Raw genomic sequence first — 16931 nt, 5'->3', positions numbered from 1 at the left:
GCGCGGTAAACCCTGGCGGCCGCGGTCTGTGGGTGTCAATCGCCCGGCCACAATCAGCCGAGTCCTTGGTGCACAAAGCAATCGCCACCTCTCGCCACGCAGAAGGAGCCCAATCATGGCTGTTGTGAAGAGCAGCTCTGGGCTTCCACACCTGCCTCAAAACCTTGGCCAAAGTCCTCTTCTGGGTTCCTTTTGCTTCTGCCCTTGGGAGGCAGGGAGGGTTTGGGGATCTGGGACTGTCATGCCTGGACACACCTAGGGCCCAGCCTGCCCAAGGGAGGCAGAGGCTCTGTGTTTCTCAGGAGCCCTGGCTCATCACTGAAATGTCACCTCCTCCATGCAGCATTCCCTGACTACCCCATCGAAACTGGCAACCTCCCACCAAACCTACACGCTGAGTGCTTTTCCCTTACCCCTGCTTTATTCCCCTTCATAGCACTTATGCCTGGCCTTGTGTTACTTCTTTATCTCTCTAATGTCTGCCTTTTCCAAGTAGACTGTAAGCTCCATGAGGGCAGGGACTTTGTGGTGGTTTATTCACCACTGTGGGGTGTGGAGAACCATGCTTGACACGTAGTAGATGCTCAATAAATATTTGTTGAATGAATAAATCAGTTTCAACAAAGAGCCAAACCTACTTTTTCAATCATTCATCAAATACTTATTGAGGACACAGCGTGTGCCAGGCTTTGTTCTGGCACTAAGCCCATGCAGGTGAATAAGACAGACCCTGCCCACTTGGAGCTCACAGTCTGGGCAGAATACAGGCATTGAAGATGTTATATATAATCAAATGGGATGGTGCAGTGCTGGGGACAGATGACTGGCTGTGGGGAACCGCCAACGGAGGGTATGAATCCCATCTGGGGAGGTCAGGGAAGGCTGTCTGGAAGCGGTGACTTTAGGTTGAGAGCTAAAGGATGTATAGGAGTGAGCCAGGTGGGGCAGGGTCTGGAGTGCCCCAGGCAGGGGGAATGGCGTGTCCCTGAAGCGACAGGCACGTGTGGGCACCTGAGAGAAGTCACAGCCAGAGCCAGCTGGAGCCAGAGGAAGGGAGAGCCTGCTGTGAGGTGGGATTGGAAAGACGGTCCAAGTCAAACCTTGCAGTTAAGACCTGGGGGTGAGAATCTGGGGCTTTTGTCTGGAGGGTATAGGGAGCTGTGAAGGGGAGCAGCACGATTTGCATTTTGAACAGTTCACCATATGGACAACAGGTCGGAGGGGCCTCCACCGTAATGAAGGAACGAAGGAGGTGATTCAGTTATCCAGGCGATGGGGAGCTATCCAGCTCTTGAGCAGGGCATGGCAAAGGCTGGTTTAAGATGATTAATCTGACAGAGGAAGGAAAACCAGGTGGGAGGCAGAAATCAGCCTGGCAGCCGTTCATTCATTCATTCATTCAGCATTTAACAGATATCTCGGTGTGGACGATGCTCTCCTCCACATTCTAGTTTATACTTTCCAATCTGCTCCGGGTTTGGCTACCAAGGTGCCGATTATTAAAATGGGCTTTAAAGTTGGGGTCAATATGTTCGAGAACCCAAGGGACTCCGTGGGTCAGGAGGCTGGTTTCTTTGGCCTGGACTTCCTGACATCAAAGAGGCCCTGTGGTCACTTGCCTTCCTTCGGCCTTAAATTCCTTATCACGACAAAGAGGGAATCAAACAAGATGATCTCCAAGGTCCCTCCCTCCTCCCCAAACCCTACAGTTTTATGTCCCATGAAGGCATAATGACACTGCCAAGCCCAGTGGATTAAAAATCCTGCCATAGGGCTTCCCTGGTGGCGCAGTGATTGAGAATCTGCCTGCCAATGCAGGGGACACGGGTTCGAGCCCTGGTCTGGGAAGATCCCACGTGCCGCGGAGCAACTAGGCCTGTGAGCCACAACTACTGAGCCTGCGCATCTGGAGCCTGTGCTCTGCAACAAGAGAGGCCACGACAGTGAGAAGCCCGCGCACCGCGATGAAGAGTGGCCCCTGCTCGCTGCAACTAGAGAAAGACCTCGCACAGAAACGAAGACCCAACACATCCAAAAATCAATCAATCAATAAATAAATTAAAAAGAAATCCTGCTATATGGTAGACTCCACTGGGCAGCCTGGGGCAGGTGGGCAGGTAAGCGGTCGGGAAATCTGGGATCAAGTCCCAGCTCTGGCACTCACTTATGCTGTTAATGCACGAGTTCTTCCCTCTCTGGGCCTCAGTATCCCCTTTTGTACAATGAGGGAGCTGCCTAGAAGTAAGGAGCCCCGCCACCCAGACCTGAGACTGGAGTCCCAGCTCTAACCCTTACTGCCATCCTGTGACCTTGAGCAAGTCAGCCTTTCTAAGGTCTCTCCTGTAAAACAGGGGTTACTGTGAGAATTAAATTAGATAATGTAGCTCGGAATAGAGGAATCGCTCAGTAAACGGCGCTGCTGTGATGGATGGGCCCATGTCTGCCCGGGTGGGTGGGCCAGGACTGGGCCTTCCTGCCGCCTCCACAATGGCTCCATTTTACCAGCAACTGGGATTCACTGGGTTGAATTCGGGGGCTTAGTGGGTAGATTTGGGTAGAAGGAGCCAAATGCCTTTATGTCCCACTGGGGATGCAGGGGGGACTCTGCTGGGACTCTAGCTTGAGGCTCTGTTAGCAATGGCGCCACAGTCAGCTGACCAGGGTGGGAAGATTTTCTGGTCACAGTAAACGAGACCTCCTCCTTCCTCCGGGAACATTTTTGAACGGCAGCTGCTCTCCTCCCTAGATCCCCACTCTGGAAGCCATGTTTTGACTTTCAGGACCCCCCCCCCCACCAACACCAATTGTGCGTTGGGTCTAAGATGTGAGCAGAGCTTGGTGGGCTGCCTCCTATAGCGGTGGGAGGGAGAATGAGGTTCAGTCTCACAGGCATCCCTGGGCACTACCTCTGCGCCAGCCTTGTGCTGACGGGAGCCCGGTGCAGAAGACAGTCCATGGGAAACACAGTCACAAAGGGAAACACAAGAGGGAAAGTGCTGTGAGCCTTGAGAGTTTGGCACCGGGGCAAAGGGAGACCACATCTGATTGGGAGGTGAGTTCCTGGAAGGCTTCCTGTAGGAGGTGTCTGTAGGATGGCCAGGATGTCTCTGTCTCTATCAAAAAAATTTTTTTAAGTATAGAAAAAAAAAAAAGACAGAAAAGAAGGTAACAACCACTTCTATTTTCACAACCCCAAGTTACCACACTGTCAAGTTTTCAGCTATATTTATATATGTGAGATGACATTAGGTATCCTTTAAGTCATCCCCCCACCGCCCAGTAGCAATCTACCATTATGAATTTGGAAAGTATCCCTTCACAACCCTCCCTTTAAAAAGACAATTTTATACTGCAAAATAAAGACAGGCATAGTTTAAAAAAGAACTGCTTTGTGTTCCAGTCATTCTAATTTACATAAGTGGTGTCACACTTTTTATATGACTCCGTTTGCTTTCTCCGCTGCCCCTTAGAATATGTTTCGGGAGCCCTGTTCTTATTGAAACATACGGCCCTGACTCATCATTGCATTGGAGGATGCACCGCATTTACTTATCCCTGGAATGGGTAGGGTTTCCACGGATGCAGATAATCAAGGGATAACACTCGAGGTAGACGGAGCAACAGCAGCAAAAGCATGGGATAGGGAGGCTGGGGCCCATCTGGGGGCTGGCAGGGGTCCAGGGTGCGGGAGCACAGGGCCCTTGAGGGGGGAGCTGGGGGAGGTCCCATGCCTCAGGCCAGGAATCTGCAGTTGGCATGCTGGACATCTGGGATTGTGGGGACAGGCCCCCCCTTAGAACCACCCGCACGGCCTTCACAATAATTCCACTTATCCACTCTCCAAGTCCTCCCTGGGGAGGCCTCTGTTACTCTTTCCATTAATTGTCTCATTAATGACCCACTGAAGTCAAGTACCCATTGTTCTCCCGGGCCTGGGGCAGCCTCCCTGGCTTTCTCCCCCGGGGGATTCGTAAACGTCTTTCCTTCCCCTGCTTTCTTTTGGCAGGCGCCCTTATCTGGTCCCTGCAGCCCCGGCCCGGCTGGTGCTGCCTCTTCCTCCACCCACACCCTGCGCTGCAAACCCGGGAGCCCCGCACGGCAAAGCCGCCCGCCTGGCTCACTCTCTCCCGCTCTCTGTCTCTGCCTGCCTTGCTTAGCCCGCGTCTAGGTGTGTGTCTCTTTCCATTTTTCTTTTCTTTCTTTCCTTTTTATTTTTTTAAACCATCTCTCTGTGTTTCTCTCCCTGGCTTTCTGTCGCCTTCTCTCTTTGTGTGTACTCCTCTAGCTCCCTCTGTGTCTCTGTCTCTGCTTATCCAGTGTCTCTCTTTAGGAATACTTGTTAATGGTCTCATTGTTACCATCTGTTGCTGTTTCTGTCAGTCTCTACCTGCTGATCCCTGTGCTTGTACACGTGCAGGGGTGCATGCGGGCGGGCGTGTGTCTTTGTCTCTCTCTGATTCTGCCCCTCTCCCTCCCTCCCTCTAGCCCTGCGTGCATCTCTCTGTCTCTCCCTGTCTGTCTCTGTCTCCCTCTCTCCTCTCTCTGACTCACCTCTCCCTGCTCATCCGTCCTCCCTGGAGGGTCTCTGAACCCTGCTGATTGACTATTGTCCTGTTCCAACCCCTGCCTCACCGCCACTGCTTGCTCACCCACTGGGTCCCTGACACCCACAAAGGCCAAACCGCCTCCCTCCCTCGCTTCTCTCCGAGGTTACAGCTCTGGCTTCCCTGGGATGACAGCCTCGGGGGTGTCAGCTCTAGGAGTAGGCGGGAGGTCCCACAGCTCCCAGATTTTGGGATTCATGCATCTGTACAGTTAAAAAAAAAAAAATGGAGGGGACCAACAGAAGGTGACCAACTGTTGAGTTTTCTAAGTGAGGATTTTTTTTTTCTTAGTATTACCAACTTCTTACCATTCCATTACAGAAAGAATATTTTAACACCAAAAACAAAAGTAGGAAGAGCAAGATGTAAAAATACAGAATAGGGGCTTCCCTGGTGGCGCAGTGGTTGGGAGTCCGCCTGCCGATGCGGGGGACGCGGGTTCATGCCCCGGTCCGGGAGGATCCCACATGCCGCGGAGCGGCTGGGCCCGTGAGCCATGGCCGCTGGGCCTGCGCGTCCGGGGCCTGTGCTCCGCAGCGGAAGAGGCCGCAGCGGTGAGAGGCCCGCATACGGCCCGCGTACCACAAAAAAATAAAATAAAGAATACAGAATAGTCCTTTAAGTTTAATAAATTTAACTTTATGGAAACATTTGCTACATTGCCTTTGTCTTACTTATTTTGCCTCAAATGGGTGTAAATGTTGTCAGGGAGCAGCAGCGGTTCTCTGGCTGAGGTGGAAACCACTGATCTTGTCCAAGCCCTTCCTTGCTACCCATAGGGAAGTGGCAGGACCTTTACTGATGGTGGAAAGGGCAAAACTGGGACAGCCCACGAGCTCTCACTGGCCACTTCAGCACCTCACAAGGTCCTTTCTAGCTCCTCTGGTCTCTTACTTAAAATAATGTATGGAGGTGGGCAGACACCAGACTCCCTGTGTTCTAAGTCTTCCTCTGGTCTGTGTGTCTTTGAACAAGTAACTTAACCTCTCTGTGCTTCATGTTTCCTCATTTCTAAAATGAGCAAACTAATAATCTCTAGAGTTGCCTAATACATAGCAAAAGCCCAGGACTTGTTATTCTTAAGAGCAAAGAGGGGGTGATTTCAGCTGATCCCGAGGGCAGCCTGGGATTAGGGAAGGAAACGTCTCCCCCTTTCTTCAGAGATCCCATCTAACATGCTCATGCATCGCAAGCCCAGAAGCCAACACTCTTGTCACCGAAGCTGACACTCCCAGTAGGAGCACAGGCGAGCCCGCTCAGGTGGCGTTCGTGGCCACAGGCGCCAGCAAGGGTAGCCTGGGTGGGAGAGGAGTATGGTGGGTGCCGGGGATCCTGGACGCTTGGGAGGAAGCTGTTAGGAGATGCCCAGAAACTCCCGAGGCGAGGCTGGAGGTCTCAGCAAGCAGGTGAGAGTAATTATAGAGAAACTTTGGGTTACTGATACAAACTGACTTCATTTGTATTCAAGGCCTGGCAGGCGCATTACAATCGGACAAACATTTCCTTAACACCTGCTCTGCGCCCAGCACTGTGCTAGTCAAGGGGACCGAAGGTTAAAAATCAGGGGGCTTCCTTTCAGGGGACTTACACAAGGCTCACCTAGTGCCAGTGGTGCTCTGCCTCAGAGGCAGGGCCAGAGACCCCAGCAACACCCGCTTGGGACACGTGCCACATCTGTTCCCGGGGTCGCACCACTCAAGGGTGGTTCACACCACTCAAGGGTGCACCCAGAAAGGAAAGCAGAGCACTTTGCAGCCAGAACTGACAGGACCTGGTGACTTACTGGATGAGGGGGTGAGGGAGGGGGAGCACAGGTGGCTCCTGATGTCCCGGCTCGGCACCTGGGTGGAGGTGATGCCATTCCGAGGAAACGCAGGACAGGGAGCAAGCCTGGGGGGCACGTGCAATCCAAGCAGGGCCGGCGGAGTTCGGGTGCATGAGGCCCATCCAAGTGGAGATGCTCAATATGCATACGCAGGTGGCAGGATGAGGAGGAATCGTTACAGAAATGGATAGGTTGGTGCAAGGAAGGATGCGGGACCAAGGCCTTTAAAGGTTAGAGAGAAATTTTGCCTACTGGGTTGCGCAGGGATTTAAAGGAGCACACACCAGGCAAAGAAAAGAGCCCAAGAAAAGACATGGAGGTGAAAGAAAGCAGCACAAAATGTTAGAAAAGCTAATAATTCCATTCAGCGTAGGCACTAGCTGTATTAATAGAGTAGTCGTGGGAGGTGTATCACAGCTAAAGAGAGAGACTGCAGAAGTTACTGAATGCCAGGGAGAAGAGTTTGGACATAATTCAGCAGGCAATGGGGAGCCATGGAAGGTTCTGGGGTAAAAGAGTGACATCATAAAGGCTATGTTTCAGGTTGATCTAACCTAACAGCACAGGATGGATTAAAACAGAGACTAGGGACTTCCCTGGTGGCACAGTGGTTAAAGAATCCGCCTGCCAATGCAGGGGACACCCGCTGGAGCCCTTGTTCGGGAAGATCCCACATGCCGCGGAGCAACTAAGCCCGTGTGCCACAACTACTGAGCCTGCGCTCTAGAGCCCGCAAGCCACCAACTACTGTGCCCGCGTGCCACAACTACTGAAGCCCACGCACCTAGAGGCCGTGCTTCACAACAAGAGAGGCCACCGCAATGAGAAGCCTGCACACCGCAATGAAGAGCAGCTCCCATTCGCCACAATTAGAGAAAGACTGCGAGCAGAAACAAAGACCCAACGCAGCCAAAAATAAATTAAAAATAAAAACCAAAAAACAGAGATCAGAAGAAAGGAATATAAGAGACAAGGATCATCACTCATTTATTCATTCAACAAAAAGTAACTTCCTCTCTGCAGAACAACCCTTCTCAACCTAATGCTAATATGTATAAAATAGATAACTAATATAGGAACCTGCTGTATATATATTAAAAAAACTAAATTAAATTTTAAAAAAAAGCAAAAACCCCCCACCAAGTCACCTAGTGTTAATATTGCACAGAAAGAAAGAGTAAATGGGTTCTACTAAACATATCAGTATTATCAATAAATATAAACGGGTTGAAGTCACCTATTGAAAGGAGTCTCATATATACAGACAATAGAACATTTTTCAGCATTAAAAAGTAAGGATAGGGGTTTCCCTGGTGGCGCAGTGGTTGAGAGTCCGCCTGCCGATGCAGGGGACACGGGTTCGTGCCCCGGTCCGGGAAGATCCCACATGCCACGGAGCAGCTGGGCCCGTGAGCCATGGCCGCTGAGCCTGCGCGTCCGGAGCCTGTGCTCCGCAATGGGAGAGGCTGCAATAGTGAGAGGCCCGCGTACCACCAAAAAAAAAAAAAAAAAAAAAGTAAAAAAAAAAAAGGAAGTATATTCTGACACACGCTACAACATTATGCTAAGTGAAATATGCCAGTCACAACAAGACAAATACTGTGTGATTCCATTTATCTGAGGTACTTAGAGCAGTTAAATGCATAGAGCCAGAAGGTAGAATGGTGGTTGCCAGGGGCTGGGGGAGGAATGCGAGTTGTTTAATGGGTTCAGAGCTTCAGTTCTACAAGGTGAAAAGAGTTCTGGAAATTGGCTGCACAACAATGTGAATGTACTTAACACTCTTAACTGTATACTTTAAAACGGTTAACATTGGCAAATTTTATGTAATGTGTATTTTACAACAATTAAAAATAAAGATAAAAATAAGAAAGGAGTTTTAGAATGGTTCATAGAACAAAACCCAACTCTACAAAAGAAATACACCTGAAATACTGATTCAAAAAGGCTAAAAAGAAAGGAATGGGAAAGATACACCAAGCAAACTTAAACAAAAGGAAAGCAAGGGCTGTGATCTTGATATATGACAAAACAGAACTCAGACTCCTGGCACTGAATGGGGCGAAGAAGATAAGAGTCAGACTATCTCTGCAGCACCACAACACACCAGCGCTTTCACAGAGCAGAAATTACAGGAAATGCAAGAAGAAATAGAGATGCTCGTTAGCAGAAGGCTAAAACATACCACTTTCAGCCCAAGTCTCATCCGGGGTCAAAAAATCAGTAAAAATACAGAAAATCCGAACAACATAATCTATAAAATACATTTCCTGTAGATGTAACAAAACTTGTACTCCCCCACCAAAATAGAGAATACACCTTTTCATACACATCATGAAAACTGACGATTATTAGAGCAAAAGAAATTGCAAAGCTTCGTCCAATGGTTTCTATGGGATAAAGGATGTAGAAGAACTTTGAAAATGAAAAAGCACCTAGCCAACATTAGTTACTGAGGCTGTCAATACTATTATTGTTGTTATTATCATTATTCACTGCTGGGTGATCTTTCCGCTCTCTCCCTGGTTCTATGACACGTTCTAGAGGAGTCTGTCAAACAGGGGAGGTATAAATATGTAATCTTTACTGGCTCCATAAGCGCTACCATTTCTTCATTGTTTACTATGTGCCAGCCACTGTACTGTTTTACATGCAGTCCTTTACTAGAAAGAGCTGTCTGTTTTATCAAAGCGAGCTTTCTGCTTCTCTTATATCACCTTCAGGGCCCACAAGTGTGCTGGGTGCGTTCTGAGTAGGCGCTCAGTGAAGAGTTACAAACGGAAGCACCCTGATCAAGGAGCCCACTTTGAAGTCAGATCTGAGTCTCAAACTTCACTTTGGCACTTACTACCTGTGTGACTTGGGCAAGTTAAATACCCTTTCTGAACCTCAGTTTTCCAATACGTAAACACAGATAGGAGTAATACCTACACCAACTAGGATTGTTCGGAAGTTTAAATGTAGTAATTGCATGTAAAGTGTTCAGCATGGTACCTGGTCCACAGAGACACTTAATATACATTAGTCTGCGGCTGACGAGAATCTACCAAAGAGATAAAGAGCAGAACTTACCAAAGAGATAAACTTAGACTAGGGGTTCTTTTTTCTCAAAAAAAAAAAAAATTTTTTTTTTTTTAAGTAGAAACATCTTCCAGTGCATGTGAAATGATTTTTTAAAATATCATATGAGTGATAGTAAAATAAGTTACAGTACATTCTTATTGTGGAATACCGTAGGAATACTGTATTACAATGAAATAGGATGAATTTTATCTACTTGTTCACACATGGCTATGAGATGGCCATGATATGCTGGGAAAAAAACCAGCAAGCTTCAAAACAGGAACAGAATAGTTCCCATCCTTGTTTTTTAAAAATTATACATGCATAGAGAAAGGTCTGGAAGCATATACATCTAATTGTTAAAGGGAGTACGATTCAGGACTTGTGATAAGTGTCTCTTTTAACTTCTCACATACCTTTCTTTTGTAATTTTAACACACACACACGTAGAAGAAAGAAGAAAAAAATAAACAGAAAAAAAAAGTTCTCAAATTCCCTTTGGCCTGTATTTTTCGTGGGACTTTGAAAGCCGTTGAACTGAATAGAGGAGGTGGTTAATTCTTCTGGCAAGTGTGAGAATTTCCATACCCAGCTTTTCTTTTTGAAAGAGAGAGACTGAAGGAGGGAGAATGAATTGCTCCAGCATTACTCATTCCTCAGCACATCCAAACAGGTAGTCTCACTCTTGTCCCTGCCACCACTGCAGGCCTGACACACAGAGTAGCAGAGAAACTCTCTGATAAATGTCAACTGAAATAGAGCAATCAGCTGAAAGCCATTTGCTGAGCTGTCTGACTGCCCTGGGCTCCAGGTTTTCCTTTATTCATTTATCATGATATACGGCTTTGGCCAACATACACACAGGAGAGAAATTGTTGACATGTGGAACCCAAGTACAGAAAATCTTTCATTCCCGCCTCCTCCCACACCCCTACCCCCCCTCCCCGGTCTGTTCACCAAATAAGTTTTTGTTTATTTAAAGACTACAGAGGATTTGGCTGTTAAGAACCAAATGCCTTTGGAGTGGAGTTACAACATAATTTATCATTTCCTCTGTTTATTAAAAAATCCTGCATCTTTGAGAAGCACATTTGCAGTGATTGGGGGATTTCGGCCACTCACAAAAGACTGCTGCAAAGCCCCTGCCATGTGGCTTACTCCAAAAAAGGCTCCTTGATTGCTATTTCTATCCCTGTCCCTCCCCCAGCTGACTTCCGATCGTGTGATGGCTGCTCAGGGCTGGTGAATGGGGTTGGACTGAGGACAGGTAAGCGGGGCAGGAGATTATGGTTCGCTTCTTTCATCTTTGACTTAATTCTGACCTTGAATCCCGCTGGCTGTCCTGCAGCTGCTCTGCCAGTACAAGCAGAGGGAGAAGTGCAACCCTATTACCTCTCGCACAGGACAGAGTCTGAGAGGAGTCAAACAGCAATTGGATGCTGCTTCGAAGGGAGGCAGCCAGGCCCTGCTGCTGCAGCCAGAGTGGGTTCCTTTCTAAAGGCAGACATCTGGCAGAACTGGAATAAACTTCCCACCTTCCACCCAAGACATCATAGACAGCAGCTCAGGCCCGTGACCATGCACCTCTCAAAGACAGGGGTCACATCTCACCCATCTTTGTATTCCCAGCACAGAGCACAGTACCCGGCACAAAGTTGGTGCTCACCGTTTGGGACAGCAGCAGGACGAAGTGGGAGGAGCACAATTGAGATCAGGCCTCAGTGTGACTCCCAGGTCTGCCAGTTGCTAGCTGTGTGACCCCAAGCAAAAAATCTTAACCTCTCTGAGCTCTCCCCTCTCTGTAGAATGAGACTGACAATGAATAATGAAACCCTCTAACACTTGGGGCAAGTTATCTAATATTGTCAAGTCTTAGTTTTCCTATTTGTAAAATGGAGATAATACGCATCTTGTGAGTTTACTGTGAAGATTAAAAATATTACCTAGAACTGTATCTAGCTCATGATGGCTATATTATGAATGCATGAATGAACAAAAGAACAAAGGGAAAAAAATTACTGGGGGGAAAACCTAACTTAACCTAGTACCCAAAGATGAGCCACAATAAACCACTTGTCCATCAATAACAGGTAGGCTCTGGGGACAGGGATCTCATTACCAAGTAAATGTTGAGGACAAAGGAAAGAGTAGAAAATGACAGAATAACTCTGTTAAGACCAGAAAGAAAGGAAAAAGCCAGCATTTGTTGAGTAGCTACTACGTGCAATTCATTCACAGTACATTTGAATGCCTACTATGTTCCAGGCATTATGCTAACTTCTAAGGAAACTAAAAATATACAGACTAATTACCAAAAAGAACAACTAAGGTTCAGATAAAAGCAGTGGACAGTGCTAGAAGAGCCAATAACAGGCGTCCTAGGTTGGGGGAATAAACGAAGACTTCCTCAAGGAAGTGCTATCCAAGCTGAGAGCCAGGGATGAACAGGACCAGCCACGTGAGGAGTGGGAGAATGGTCCAGGCAGAGAAAAGAGCACGTGTGATGACTCGGAGGCAAAAGCGCTGCTCTGGATGCTTACACATAGGTACTCAGAGATCATTAATTCAGACTGAGTCCATCCTTTCCTTTGCGGTTGTTATTCTTTCCAATCAATTTATTTAGATTTTATTGTTTGGTTAGAAAATGGGCCTCTAGCAAAGGTATCCAGGCACAGGTGAAGGCCCACATTGGCCCAAGCAGAGTTCAAAGGTGGGGACAGGGCCTGACTAATTGTTTGAAAAGGAGGCTACCAAGGTGAGGCGCAGGCAGTGCCAAGCCTGCCAATGGTCCTGACAGCTCGGTGATGACACAGTCAAGGCAAATGGCCCGAGGAAAGGCCCTCTGTCAGCAACAGAGACTCTCTGAGGGCCACCCAGGCCAGAAGGTCCAGAGCAGATGGGGTGGACAGGGGACAGGAGGAAGGGAATCAACAGTGTCCCACTGGAAGGCTGGGCCTTCCAAGGACTGACAAGTGCGTGGGGACAGCCTTCCGTGTGGATGGGGTAGAGAGGTGCCAATTTGCCACCCATGGGACCTACTAGAAACTGGGCTTGGGAGCACTGCTGGCCCCTGGGGGATTTTCATCCAAGGAGTTCTCTGGTTTTCACTGCCAGATGTCTGTCCAGCTCTGCAACTGTGTCGTCGGCCATTTGGCTGATCTGCAGAAACACAAAATGAGACAACCTGATAACTGGGGCTGAGAAGGGGAGGGGAAGAAATATTCCAGAACTATGAAAGGTTATCTGGGAAATAATAATGGTGACAAAAGCTCACATGAATTGCATCCCAGCCAGGCACTCTACTAGAGGACTTTGTATACGTACTCTTAGTGACTCCTAACGGCAAGAAATGGATACCATGAGATGGTATTATCATTCCCATTTCACAGAGGAGGAAACTGAGGCAGTTAAAATCACTTGTTCAGGATACACAGCTAGAACGCAGCAATGACAGACTTTAATCCCAGGTAGTCTGACTGCACAGCCCCAAATAGTTAACTACTATTACAGAGTACAGAGAAGCCAGTCTTATCTGTCCCTTAATGAACATCTAGAATTTCCTACACCTCAGACACTCTGCTATATAAAGCCCTCATACCAATTAATAAGGAGAATATTAAGATCCCAAGAGACAAGCAGAAAAAAAGTACTGAAAAAAGCTGAAGTACCTCTGGTTAACAAACATGGAAAATTCAATAGACACTGAAGAAGTGCAAATTAAAACAAGACATAATTTAGTTACCATAGTTAACAAAATTTGATGTTGTGGTTTTTAATTATAATATTCAATGCCAGAGCTATGGTGAAATGGATAAACTCACATATCACTGATAGGAATTCAAATTGATGCAAATGTTCTTATTACCATTTTTTAACCCCAAACTCTCTCAACTGGGAAATTACCACACAAATGGAATCTGAGAAAATGTTCTTAAGTTCTATATGCAAAGATATATACCAAAGCTTATAATCATAAATCAGAAAATTTAAAATGACAGCACATGTAATTGAATACATACAGCTGTTAAAAAGGGTTAAGACTGTCTATTTCTCATGGAGAGGGTATAAATATAAATAACATTCCAGTATATAGCTCTGAAATGTCTGTTTTATAACAAGCCTGGATTGCTTTTGTAATCAGAGAAAAAGAAATAATGTTTCAAGATATTATTTATAATATCATGGAAACATGCTCATGTTACCCTTGAATTAAAGAAAAAGCAGAATACAAAATGGGTATATACGTAGTAGAAATGATCTCAAATATGTTAAAAATACACGTATTTTTTAAACTAAAAGAAAATGTGTCAAAATGTTAATAGTGATTATCTTCTAGTGATGGGAAGACAGGAAATGGATTATTCATGTCGGTATCTGTCACATTTAGCATAAAACTTAGTACATAGCAAGTGCTCAGGAAGTATTTGCTAAATGAATCATTATTCGTTTTCTGTGCTTTTCTATATTCTCCACATTTTCTGCAATAAACATATACTCCCTCAAAGAATGAAAAACAAAACACAGTACAGAATTTAGTGAGTGTTGCAGCCTCCCTCTCATGTCTAAAGGGACCTCAGGCAGGAAGCCTCAGGCAGGAAGCTTTGAAGGGGGCTGCGTGGTGCCCAGGATCTGTGTGCTCAGCCGCACAGCGGCTGTGTGACATCTTTATTTGCAGACCACAGGCCCTGGCCAGGAACTGGGAAATAAATGCACTGGAAAGGATTTAGAGCAATTGGTTCCAGGCAGGGAGACAGCCAGGTTCTCGCCATAGCAGCAGCTGCACATTTTGGAGTGGGGAGAACAAGGCTTTCCACTGGGGCTGTCGGGCACTCCGGAACAGGACCAGCTTGAAACAGCCGCTTGGGCCTCCTCACTCAGCCGACACAAACCCTTGGCAGGCTTCTTGTGCCCCCACCCTGAGCAGCCACCTTGCATGGGGTGTGGCGTGGTGCCCAGCAGCACTTCAGCACCTGCAGGGTGGCAGCCTGGGATGGCCAGGAACGAGGGCTGCAAGCCTCCTCTGGAAAAATGGTGTTTGGGGCCAGAGACTGGGACTGGGGGGAGGAAGAGTACCTACAGGAACAATCTGATAACATGCGTCATGGGTTAAATTCTCAGTGGGGTGACAATGTGCAAGTTCCCACTTTGAGTCTCAGTTTCCTCATCTCTCAAATGGGGATGCTACTCCCTTCCTCAGAAAGTAACTGTGAGGGTTAAACAAAATCATGAATATACAAGTACGTTTATCTGGTTATTTGCTATGCAAATGTTGCTTGTGTTACTCTGATTTTTACTATCACTTTCTGACTTCTTTTCAAATTAATCAATTGATGAAAATATTTACTAACTCTCTGCCATATTATAGGCACAAAGTGCCCTTGGGACAGTCCACCTGCAAGTTCATTTTTCCATCTTAAAATAACGATGATTAACAACAACAAGGATACCAACAACAGCATCTATTTACTAGGAGCCCAACACTGGGCTAAAAACTTTACATGCATTATTTCACATAATCCTCAAAATGTATGAAATACTATTATTATCTCCCTTTAATATACTGTGAATATTAATGATTTCACCTGACAGTTGCACAGTAGTTCACACTATGCAGAAATGTTTTGTCCTCTGTTACTTCATTCAAATCCAACAATGTTACATACCTATACTATAAGGCAGGTGGGGCAGGTATTATCCCCATTTTACAGAGGAGTAGACGAAGGCATAAGATGTTAACTAACCTGCCCAAGATCACATAAAAAGTCAGTGGTATGACTGAGCCAAGAACTCACCTACCCCTGATTGCCAGTTTAATGCTGCTACTCCCTTTGGGGAGCCCACAGAACCTGGCCTAGTCCTTCCTCATTCAAGGGCGGCTGTGCTAGACTCATTAAAGCAGTTAATCCCGTTCCCATATTCAAAGCCATAAGGTTGAGAGAGAGAGGAGCAGGATGGCAAAGCGGGCAATTACTGAAGACCGGCAACCATACTGGCTACTTTAAAGTGTGTTGCGTCATTTGGTCCTCTTACCAATCCTGTGAGATAGGCATTACTTCTCCCACTTTACAGATGAGGAAACGGGCCCAGAAAGGTGAAGCCGTTTGCTGACCTTAACAGCTGAGAAGTGAAAGAGCTAGAATTCGAATCCAGCCTAGTCTGACTTCAGAGCAAGAGCCCTTTCCATTACAACATGCTGCCTCATAAAGATGATAATGTCATCATCAACATCATCGTCACTGTCATGGTCATGATCATCATCATCATCACGTTGGCTCCTTATATGTTCAGGAAAATGAAAGGCAGAGACAGAAAAGGGAGACGGGTGAGAGCACACAGTACACCCCTGGGGCAGGCCTGGGTAGCAAAGCTCAGAACGCCCACAGTGCCGGTGGGTGCTGCTCCCACCCACTGCCTCACTCAGTCCAGCCTTCCTGCCTGCCTGCCGGCATAGTCTGCTAGGAGCCCTTCAGCCCCACTAGCACCCAGCTTCACTTCAGAGCGGCTCTGTTTCTCAGAAAAAAGCGGCAGTGAAAGGATCTTGGCCAGATTTACTGGTGGTTTCTGCCAAGTGCTTTAATGTTCAGCAGACCCATTTAGAGCAAACTAAAGTGAAGGTGAAACAGCAGGCTGACAGATGTCAGAGTCCCAAGTGGGAAGACCCTGGTCCTTCTTCAGCAGAGCTGGCCTGGGCTGGGGGTTGGGAAGGTTGTAGAGGAGAGGTGGGGATCAGACGTGACTGCAGGAATAGGACCTACAACTGAATCCTTTTATTCTTATATACCAAAAGATGAAACACTTTTATAATACAGTTTTAAAAAATCTGACTCAAAAGAATTTTGGAAATTAAAAAAAAAAGAAAATTTCACAAAGAATAAAATTATAATTGTTCATAATCCAAATGACCACCATTAACATTTTAAAGTAAATAAGCTGCCAACTTTTTCACATACATGATACTTTTTCATTATAAAAATGGATGATAGTGTAACCTACCTTAAAAAAAATACATTCCAAAAGCATTTACTGCACCTGTAAAGTATAACTGTCTATATAGAGAGATTCCAGTGAATGGATGTAAAACAAGCTATTTTCCTACTATCAGAAATTTAGACAGTTTCCAGTTTTCTATTATACATAATACATCAATGGACACTGCTGTAGATAAGATTCTTGATAACTTATTTTATTTTATTTTTTATTTTTTTGCGGCACGCGGGCCTCTCACTGTTGTGGCCTCTCCCGTTGCGGAGCACAGGCTCCGGACGCGCAGGCTCAGCAGCCATGGCTCACGGGCCCAGCCGCTCCGCAGCATGTGGGATCTTCCCAGACTGGGGCACAAACCCGTGTCCCCTGCATCGGCAGGCAGACTCTCAACCACTGCGCCACCAGGGAAGCCCTTGATAACTTATTTTAAATACATCCCTAAGTCAATGAATCAG

The 16931-nt window shown here is 46.7% G+C and overlaps 1 protein-coding gene across 4 annotated transcripts in view; it reads right to left on the bottom strand.

Annotated features, from left to right (window-relative positions):
• Positions 1-11467: 11467 nt before the first annotated feature.
• The window catches only part of MRRF (mitochondrial ribosome recycling factor), a 56374-nt gene continuing 50910 nt past the window's right edge, over positions 11468-16931 (bottom strand). For 3 of the 4 annotated variants that reach the window (XM_079927111.1, XM_079927110.1, XM_079927109.1), the window contains one exon: positions 11473-12651. In XM_079927111.1, coding sequence (XP_079783237.1) covers positions 12574-12651 — 78 coding nt within the window. In that variant the 3' untranslated portion in view covers positions 11473-12573. Of the gene's footprint in view, positions 12652-16931 lie in introns of all 4 variants that reach the window. The other variant, XM_079927112.1, reaches the window with a different exon arrangement.

This window comes from Stenella coeruleoalba (assembly GCF_951394435.1).
Source record: "Stenella coeruleoalba genome assembly, chromosome: 7".
Lineage (NCBI taxonomy): Eukaryota > Metazoa > Chordata > Mammalia > Artiodactyla > Delphinidae > Stenella > Stenella coeruleoalba.
This window is presented reverse-complemented; position numbering and strand designations above follow the sequence as displayed.